General features: G+C 38.9%; 1 protein-coding gene across 5 annotated transcripts in view; it reads right to left on the bottom strand.

Annotated features, from left to right (window-relative positions):
- Positions 1–1,027: 1,027 nt before the first annotated feature.
- Positions 1,028–10,523, bottom strand: part of dpp6a (dipeptidyl-peptidase 6a) — a 383,254-nt gene continuing 373,758 nt past the window's right edge. For all 5 annotated transcript variants that reach the window (XM_047349742.1, XM_047349744.1, XM_047349746.1 and 2 more), the window contains 7 exons: positions 10,158–10,352; positions 9,836–9,890; positions 8,850–8,949; positions 4,286–4,344; positions 4,126–4,198; positions 3,962–4,035; positions 1,028–3,448 (listed from right to left, as the gene is read on the bottom strand). In XM_047349742.1, the coding sequence (XP_047205698.1) occupies positions 3,299–3,448; positions 3,962–4,035; positions 4,126–4,198; positions 4,286–4,344; positions 8,850–8,949; positions 9,836–9,890; positions 10,158–10,352 (706 nt within the window). In that variant the 3' untranslated portion in view covers positions 1,028–3,298. The remainder of the gene's footprint in view (positions 3,449–3,961; positions 4,036–4,125; positions 4,199–4,285; positions 4,345–8,849; positions 8,950–9,835; positions 9,891–10,157; positions 10,353–10,523) is intronic.

Below are 10,523 nucleotides of genomic sequence, written 5' to 3'. Positions count from 1 at the left end.
GACATGCGGAAAACGTCACCGGGGCCGGGACAGCCTGGTCTAGGACCAAGGCCTCCGTATATGGGTCGCCCCCTACACCACCAGCACTGCGCCCAATTTTCCCCATCTTTGATAGTTTTTAGAGTGAATACTATTTTACAGTCACATCTAACCTTCAAGTTATTTACACTTAAGACTACATTGGTTGGTGGCCCAGGTCCAGGGCAGTTAGCAACTTCTCCAATTCGTACTCACACGTTGATATTTTCTACCTTTTTAAACCATCTTGTAGCCTCTTACTAAAAGTGTTGCATTTCACTTTATTTCTCTGGATAGTTAAGTTTTCTGATGATTTGAGTTTTTCTTTCGATTCAGATTTTTTTTTTTATAGCAGCGAAATATTGTCTGAAGGACAGCAGACCCTTCTGAAATATAAGGTATTTATTATCCATAAATTACCTTTCCTTAAAGTATACTGAGAATATGGAAAAAATATTTTAATGCTTGGTAAGAAACACCCCCTAGCAACCAGCTCCGTTTTACACCCAAAAAGAAGTGAAATTACCCCTTTATGGTCCCTACCACTAGTGTTCCATGTAAACAGTTTAACTATCTTGAAGGAATGTGTAAAAAATTAGATGGAGAAATGGTACAAACACCATAAAGGGTTTGGCTTTTATGAAGTGAACATGTATTACAAGTTTATCTGGCTGCTTTGCAGCAAATTTCACATTCACCCCTGTTGTAAAGGAATGCAGACCAAAACGGCATGAGCGTAAATAACTAAACACCTGTTAACAAGCTAATGCAAGAGTTTTGTGGTCAACTCAAAGATGCAGGGAACAAGGACCTTGGCTCTAGAAACATCGTGCTGCATTACTGCAAATGGGTACTGTCAACCATGGGCTGGTTTGTACCTTTGTTATATATTGTATGACATTGCTGTGGAAGTGTCGGATTAAGAGTAAATATTAATATTGTTGTGGATGATTGTGTGTTTGCTACCAAGAATGTAGGTTTTTCGTGCTTTTCACAAAAACCCAAAACATTTATGACTGATAAAATATCTACTTTTTTATTGTAACACTTACTTTCATGCCACAATCTGCCGGTGACCTCTCTGCACGCTTTGGATAACAAAGTTGAACATCTTGGAAAAAGTCCTCTACATGTATAAAGAAAGTTTGTTTCCATTGGCCATTTATAAAGTCCACTTCCAGTTCAATTTAAAGACGGCAACAGAAGAACAAAAAAGAACTGAAAATAATTTCCAAAGTATGTTATGCACTAATAACACTCAGGTAACATTGTTTTTTTCTTTTCAGAATAAAATGATATTAGAACATTTACACATCAAGCTAACGAGACTGTGATCTCAGTCACAATACTACTGCAAATATATTTTATGCAGTTTTGTAAGAAACATTCAGGATGTCAAAATTTACGATGAACTAAGAAATTAATACTGTAGCAAAGTACCTCTGAACATGCACTGGAGTGCAACATAAATTAAGATTAAATATAAATAAACTTGTGCCCCATTATTCATTTCAGTAATTCGCTTAGAGGAAGTTTTACCTCCTTTACAAATCTAACTTGAAACTTACCATTTTAAATTTGCTTTACATTGTATATTGTTGGGGGGAAAAGCAACCCTAAAGTTTGTGATGATTTAAAAAAAATATTTCTTGGTAAATACAAGCTTCAGAAGCCATTGAGCATACCCAGAAATATTTCCTGTGTAATTTTCAAAGAGTTGCATTAAAATTAACCTACATTTTAGAGAATATCCATAGATTAGCATTAGCCTGTAGCAATAGCCTGTAGCTCAACAGCTAATGTGGTACTGTCAAAATGTAAAAAAAAAAAAAAAAACACACACATTGCTATCCCATAAAATGAAACAATAAGGTCATGGTTTACAGTGCTATAAAAGGGTATTTTGTTTCTGTGCCAAGTAAACTGAGCTTCATCACACTAATTGTTAGCAGGAAAAGCTAACAGAGCTAAAATATCCTAAAGCTAATCTTTGCTGCTGCGTTTGGCTTTAATGCGCAACAATGTCAGTTTTTAAATTTAGTTTTTGAAAAGAAAAATGACCATTTCACAAAATATCAATTATTACTGAAATGTTTTTGAAAGCTAATAACTGTATTTATTTATTCTAGCACACCTAGCTTAAGATCAGAAGTAGCCTATATTAGCTTGGTTTCATGTAATAAAGAGGTAATTCAATTCTTATTTTCAGAAAGATCTAGTTTTTTTAAAAGGTACTGTTCATTAAAAACCCCCCTTCCTGTGTTGGGATATAGCCATCAACTTAAATGCAAAGAGCATTCTATGTTTGTCTAAACTCCACATAGGCATGCTTTCCACAGTCAATAGGAGAATATAAATTACTGTAGTACGATAATATGACCTGAAAAACGTTTGGACAAGTGTTTGAAGGTCTGAACCACAAATATCTTGGCTTTTCTTTTGTCTTAGATAAATTTAGCTTCATGTTTTCTGATAAAGTAAGGCACCGGCAATGAAACAAGAAGATGCGTTTGTTTCACGAAACAATGTTGGATGAAACCGAAATAGAACTGTATCCAATTAATATTCCTAAACAAATGGCTCCTTTCTTTCCCCCCTAAAACATTTGCCTCTCAAAGAGCTTCAGATAACTGAAAACAGGTATGAACCTTAAACATAAACCAGCATTGTTGAGGCAAATAACATTTAAAAGAAAAAGCAGCTGGATGAGGATTTGTGTGCTAATTTTACATACTGTTAACAACAGACAAAACCACAGTCCATGAAAAGTTCATCACAACTTTAAAAATAGTAATGTTCCCTGTATCCACGCAGTTCCAGACACCCCTTGTGAACACTGCCAATCAGCATCAGGGTTCTGAATTTCGTTTATATACAAGCCCATAGGTTGTGTGCTATAACGTGCTTCATCTCCTCACAGCTTGAAAGTCTGTGTAGGCTTACGCTTTCTTTCCATTGCTTTAAAAGATGTCCATCCTGCTGTAAAGGAGAGTGCTTCCCTTTCAGTATATTTCAAAACTTCTTGTAAGGTCATCAGTCATTTTTACCTCTGTTGAGGGCCTTTTTAAATCCAAGTCAGCGCATTGAAAGAATAAGGGAGGATAGACGTCATAGATCCGGCATCGTAGACACAGCGAGTTAAACCGAAAAACAAGGAATATGACGGTTGCATATTATGGACAACTTGGCCGTGCTTGGGCACAGATACAACACAGAGGAAATGCCGATGACCAAATGGAGTAGGTGGAGAAAAGAAGAATGGGAGCCTGTTGAGGACAGTCTAACCCTCGTCTTCAACCTCCTCTTCCAAATCCTCCTCAAACACACTTTCCGGTAGCCTGAAGCACTCCTCGAAGAAATTCACCAGGGACTGACTCAGGTGCTGCCTTGTTGCTTCGCTGTGGATGAAGTGGCCCTCGTCTGGGTAAATCTGACAGAGAATATGTTGAGAAAAAAAGTTTATTCTATCCCTCAACACATCTATTTTCTATAGGTACATCTCAGTAAATTAGAATGTCATTGTAAAGTTAATTCACTTCAAGAATTTTACACAAAGTTAAACGGATGGGTGTATTTCAGTTAATTGCTTACAGCTAATGAAAACTCCAAATGTATTACATGTGTACAACCTTTTAGTATGATTCCCAGAAATAACAGATGTGATGGTCGTTACTAAAAGCTCTCAGCCAATTACTCATTAGGTGTCACTCTTAAAAATGTCCTTAGCACATATTCCCAGACATAGGTGTGAAATATTCTCAAGTCGTTTTTTTCTAAATCAAGAGAGATCAAATGTTACCTGGAGGAGACACCAGTTTAAACCAATGACTTGACTCTTGGTTAAATGAGCCTTGATAATTATTCAGCTATAGTTCTGAAATGGTGGGGTGCCAACGTCCCAAAGGCTTACAGGTTTAACGAACTTAGAAATGAAACGACATACCTGTAAGGTGTAGTTGGCCTTCTCACTAATGAGCTGGGAGATGAATTTCGCTGTATGTTGGAAATGGACTTTTTCTGGGAAAACCGATACAAAAATATTACTGATGTGTTTTTTTTTTTTTTTTTTTAGTAATTAGAAAGGATAACTTCAAACTGTAGTTGTACCATCAGCTGTTGGATGAATGATGAGGAACTTCTTATCCATGAATTGAGATGCTCTGTGTGCCAAGTTTGCCATCTAAGAAGACAAATAGAGTCAACTTAATTTCTGCAGTGATTACCACAGGTAAATAGTTTGGACAGAGGTCATGCAGGGAAATCCTACCGTGTATGCTCTTGGATCTGGTTTAGGCAGTCCGAGATATCTTTCAGAAAAAGCAGAGGCTGGAAAAAAAATACCATACATTACTGTTAAATCAGAATAATAAAAACCAACTTGTCATGCTAAGATAGTATTGGCCACAGTTCCATGAAAGCCCATATCCACTCACCATAGGTATGGATGCATTTAAACTAGTTCTTATGTCAGGGTGGAATGATCTTACAACCTGAATTGATTTCAAAAACAAGAATCTGGTGAACAGGTTTTAAATATATTGCTGACTTCCTTTTATAAATACATGGTCAAAATTATGCATACATCACCACTGATATTTGGCTAAATGAGGAGAGCATAGGAGAGATTCTTAGGCAAGCTTCACTTTGACACTTCGTGGAAGAATCTGGAGGTTCATTTAATTAGGTCGGTTTCATCAGACAAACCTAGCCTTCAACTCCACTTCCAATATGTTGAAGTCGGGTCTTTGGTAAAGGTATTCCAGAAGCCTGATGTGTAACATCCCACAACCAGATTTTGTGAGTGAAGACCCAATTTTAGATAAAAACACTGAGCTAAACTGTCTTCCTCTGAACTGTAAACCACTAGAACCAGTTTAATATCAACACAGGCAGAGAGAGTGCCAAAAAATCCAATATTTTCTGGAGACAAGGTTTAAGTTATTCAGCTACCATGATAAGTCGGCCACTATATCAAGCGTGGTGGAGACAGCATCATGATGATGACCTGTTTCATTGCAAGTGATATATACTGCATTGTGCAAAATAGATGGAATAACAAAGAAGGACTACCCCCAAATTCTTTAACAGTCAAACAAAATGTGGACACAACTTGGTTTTCCAACGGAACGTTGATGCCAAACGGATCCAGACCAAGTTGGAATAGATAAAGCAGACTAAGTCAAGCTTCTGGAATGTCCTACCCAAAGCCTGGTCTCCAACACCATTGAAGATTGGTGGACTATGTGCAAAAGCTGAGTCCTTGCCTAGGAAACTTACCAGTTAAACACTAGGACTCCCAGAATTCTAACAGTACGAGAGCTCCCAAACCCGTCAATTTGACGGCAAGCATTCTGAATGCGTGGGCGGTGATGATGTCATCGCATTCCATTGGCCAGAATACTAAAGGTTTTCTTGCACGCTATACAATTATGGTTTTGACAAGGATTTATAATAGTATTTGATCAAAAACGTAGTATGTTTTATTGTTATTTATAAATAGTATTGAAAAATAACAGAGTAGCGGGTAAATAAAAAAAAAAAAAAGCTTTACTAATTATTTGGAGGATCATTCATTTGTATTAGACCTTTTATAGCAAACATTTAAGAGCACACAATAAATACAATATTAATATTTTTACAAACATTTGAACAAAAACTGCTTGTATTATAGGTTATTATTATATCACTATTTACAGAAATATTATAGCCTAATAGATAAATTTGATATGAGCTGAATAAATTACATTACAGTAAATTAAATAAATGTTTCAATCATTCATTTCAAACTGTACAATAACAACTATAAACAGGCCTATGATAATAATAATAATGATGAGGCAAGAGCACAAAACGAATGAACTATTAAAAACTATGTACAACATGAAAAAATTAAGATGAGAAAAGGAAATCTATATACAGTTTTTGCATGTGACAGTCACGCTTCCAGTGCATTGTCCACACACTACTTTTTTGCACAGACAGCAAACATCTTTTGAGCGGTTTTTGGAGCAACTTTTGCGCACCTGACACTGCCGTCTCCTTTCCAAAATAAGCAGGCCTTCAACAGGTGCCGGCTCACGAGGCAGCGGCTGCTTTTTGGTGCGCATGCAACTGGAGCGAAGTTCATTTGCAAGCTGCAGGATAAAAACTCGCCGTGGAATATTTTCATGGAGGCATTTTCTGTACAGGATCCACGAATTGATTGCAGCCATGTCGAGGGCATTGTAGAAAACTACAACTGGCCATCTACGTGTTGCAGCTTTGACAGAGTACATCCACGCCAACCTTGGTATGGTTATAGTAAACCACGGGCTTGGGTTTGGACTCCGGGCCATTGAGGATGCCAGATGAAGTGTGCACGGTGCTCAACACACACATTTTTTCGTGCTTTACAATGGTAGACTGTGAGGGTGGCGTTGGTGTTTTTTAGGACTGGTTGAGTACAGCGACATTTGCTCCTTTATGCACGGGGGAAGCTCGCTTCTATTCACTGTACCCACGATGCTGGTCTTTTTTGTTTTAAGTGTCTTGGCCAGTTCAAGTGATGTAAAAAAGTTGTCTGTTGTGACGTTTCTCCCCTTCCACGTGAATGGCTCCACCAACTTCAACACTACACTGTCTCCAAGACGCTGATCTCATCCTTACCCAGATAAGGAGCGCCGTTCAACATGTACTTTGTGTTAACATCCGCTGCCAGCCAAAACTTGATGCCAAACTTATCAGGTTTGTTGGACATATATTGGAGAAAGGCACAGCTCGCTTTGGTCGGGATATCATCTATGGTGATATCAGCACCAGGTTTGTAACAACTCATACAATTGTTGACAAAACTTTCCCACACTTCATTCACAAGAGCAAACTTTGTAATTTGGAGACGTGCGTGTCTGCTATCTTTACTGTCGAAGCGCAGAAAACGCATTATATCTGTGAATCGGCTTTTTGACTTGGTTTCACGGAAGTATGGAAAGCCCCAGTCATCTGACCAAAAGCTGGACAGCTCCATGTTACGCCCCCTTTCACTCCGTGGACATAAACTAGCGCTAAAAACTGCTTCAGCTCATCCACACTCATGTCCCAGGAGGAATCATCACCTAAAACTCTGCGGGCCTCAGCCACAGTGCAGCCCTGAATGTGGATGAGCATTTCGGCATCCACCAAGCAGAGGAACGCGGTCTGGGCATCTTGGATCTGGCGCTTTGCGTACGTGGTGGGTCCCTCTGCATCTGTCAACACATTCTGGCTCTGACGCCTTCCTCTACTTTCTTCCTCCCCTATCGCTGTCCACACAGTGCCATCCTTTCCTATCTGCTCCTCCCTCTCAGGTGTGCGTTCGTCTTGTGATGAAGATGCTGTAAAGCGCAGAATAGATCGTTGTTACTAGGCTACTATACCTATCTACGGCCTAACTTATTGTTTTTTTCTTTGTCCATTATCAGTACCTTGATTTGTATTTTCTCTCCTGCCCGTGAGCTGGATTGCAGGGCTTATAGCTGGGTACTGGGCGTCTGGCTCGTCTCCCCGTCTCTGAACCTGCGCTGATTGTGGCACTGTTGCTGTAGTTTATATATTATTAGCTTACTAATCTGTAAACTATAGCCTAAAATGATAAAATCCTTACATAGGCTAGTCATTTACTACCTTAATAATAATAAATTAATAATAAATCACCACCGCCTGCAGATGGGACTCCTCGTCTTTTTTTAGCAGGGGGAGGCTCACTCTCTTACTCGCTGTCACTGGAACTGAATGCTGACCAAGAGCCGTCAGAATCTCTCTCGACCCCAGAATCACCCTCATCTAATTTTTGAAGCATTTCCAATGCCTCTTGAGCAGAAAATCTCCTTCTAGAAGCCATTTGTTGGATGCCAACGATCTCCTTCTCAGACTGCATTCTAGAGTGGCGGTTACTAGGCAACGCTCGCATGTATACTCAGCGGCGGTGGAAAAAAATCTTTGTAAATAATAGGGCCGTCAAAATAGCGGCTGTGGTAGTTAAAGGTAGAAATACGTAGATCTTTTATTTACTTTGTTATTTTTAAAAATAGAGACAGGAATACACAAGACAGAGGTTTAGAAAAAGTCAGGATGTCAGGAAGATAAGAGTTTGAATAAACCAGAGTTACAGCATGTCAAACTTTTAAAACAGTCATATTGACGGCCCTGGGAGTTCTAGTGTTAAATAGACACTCCCAGTTCTGCAAAGACAAGTGGTGAAATATCCATCCAGAATTACACTAAAAGCATGTGGTCAACATTGAATTCACTAAGAAACTTCAAATCAGATAGTAATGTATGCATTTGAGCCTTTTTGTATAATCTGGACCATGTGTAGGTTAGAGAAAATCAACAAACCATTTTTTAAATTAACTGATCAACCACTACAGAAACTACAGAAAATCCTGAAATTGATGATATCCAAACCTGTGAAGTGTGTTTATGTAAACATTTTTCTGTGTTGTACCAAGTCTCACAGGCCCGTTTGGGAAATGGGTCACAGGACGACACACAGTTTCTCTCTAATTTTCAGTTTCCTGACTCTGTATTCCTGCAGCTCAAACAACGCTGCTGCCAGCTCTCCTGATACACATCTCTCACATTATATTCCTCAGATAGCTGAGGTGATGGTGGTGTATGATTGGGTTCCTAGTGCAGCTGCAACACTGATTCCAGAAAGGGGTAAAGGTGCTATAAATGTTATCTGGCTTTATTTTTCCCTTTCAGTGCATTCTCGACAGCTCTGGCTCTGCCGAGTTACCTCAACGCATGCAGCAGAGACGGGAACTTTTTGCATTTGAGAGCACAGATAAAAATAATAAGAATGAAGGGCTTACCGTACAACTCAAAGTCAGTGATGGGTGAGAGGACAGCTCCGCATTTGATTGGAGACTCTTCACCACTCAGCAACAGGCTGGTCACGTAGCCTCCGTACACCTGAGGAACATCACATCTGTTATCACACAAACATACAGCAAGAGAAGTAAAAGCAAAAGCTGATGCTGCACTGAAGTGAATTCTAGCTTTTAGATGCTGTGGTAAAAGTGCACCATTGTTCAAAGCTGATTCGCTTGAGAAAGCACTTACCCCAAAAGTGGTTTTTTTTTCTATTACATTCATCATTCCTCTGAAGGACTAAATTATTTCTCTTTCATCTTTCCCTGACAAGTTAGAATTTGGATCTGGGAATAGCATTACAACCGGTCTAAAACTGGCGGGTTTCAACCAAGAGGTTCACGATTCAAGAGCTTATTTCTCCCATGCTCTATTATACGTGAATAAAAGCACAATTAAATGTAACCTAAATCATTCATTTTGACTGTGTGTGCATTTAATAAAAAACAGGATAGAGATAAAAACAAGAAGTGCACTAAAAACAGAAAGAAATTGGCATCTGCGTGGAGGACTTTTTTCTTTAAACTATAATGAACATGATACCACAACTAATGTGTCAAGAAAAACTCAATCTTGTTGCATCAGTAAGATGCTTGAAATGGGCAATGAGCAGTTTCTTACACAATGCATGACCAGACATACATCAACATGCCTCAGGTATCAATGCTACTAAGTTTGCACCTGCTGCTCCTTTTGCATGACATACTCCACACTGGATTTTATAGAAAAATAAAAATAAAATGGACATTTCAACCAGTTTAAGCTAACAGTAGATGTTCTAATTTTGTGCTTGGATGAAAATCAGTGCAACCGTTTCATTTTGCTGCATAATCCCACCAGCAGGTTTCACTTTAATGATCTAGAAATCCAACTGAAAAAACCTTCATGATGCGTTCAGGTGCAGCACACACAGCAAGGCTCATCTTACCTGTCCAAAAGCTCCGACTCTGGTTTGGTCCACGTAGGGCTCCTTCAGAATTAGCCTGAGAAAAAAAAATTATCTGAATTAATATGGTCTGCAATAAAAGTTTAGAAATAACAGTTTAAACAACGGTGAAAACAAATTATTTGCCATGTTTTCTAACACGATTCATTTATACTACAAAAGTATATATATATATATTTTGTTCTATTAAGATCTGCATAGAATATTTGAATGAAGTCCAATAAAACTACACTCCAAATAAAGGTTATAGGTGAATATTTGTGGTTTCTTGTGATGAATAAGATGCAGCAGGTCAGCCTCGTACTTCAGAGCATCCTTCTGATCCTGTTCCTCAAACACGCCCAGCTTCTTATGGATCCGGTGCAGAACGTTGGTTCCCTGGAAGCCGCTGCCTCGGCCGTCACAGCGGACCACAATGGCGCCGAAGCTGCTCACCAGAACCAGGGCCCAGTCCAGGACAAACCGCTCTGACACTGTTTGGCTACCGGGTGTCCCGTCACTGCGCAACAGACAAGCACACCTATGTAGTCAGCTGACAAATGAGATCCATTAAAAAACTAATTTTGAAGTTTTCAGTTTTTCGTGAGTTTTGTAAAGTGGGAAGAACTTAAAATTGAATCTGGGATGGTTATTAGTCTCTTTTTCTAAATTAAACAATAGAGCTAGACAA

This window comes from Girardinichthys multiradiatus, chromosome 21, assembly GCF_021462225.1.
Source record: "Girardinichthys multiradiatus isolate DD_20200921_A chromosome 21, DD_fGirMul_XY1, whole genome shotgun sequence".
Taxonomy (NCBI): domain Eukaryota; kingdom Metazoa; phylum Chordata; class Actinopteri; order Cyprinodontiformes; family Goodeidae; genus Girardinichthys; species Girardinichthys multiradiatus.
This window is presented reverse-complemented; position numbering and strand designations above follow the sequence as displayed.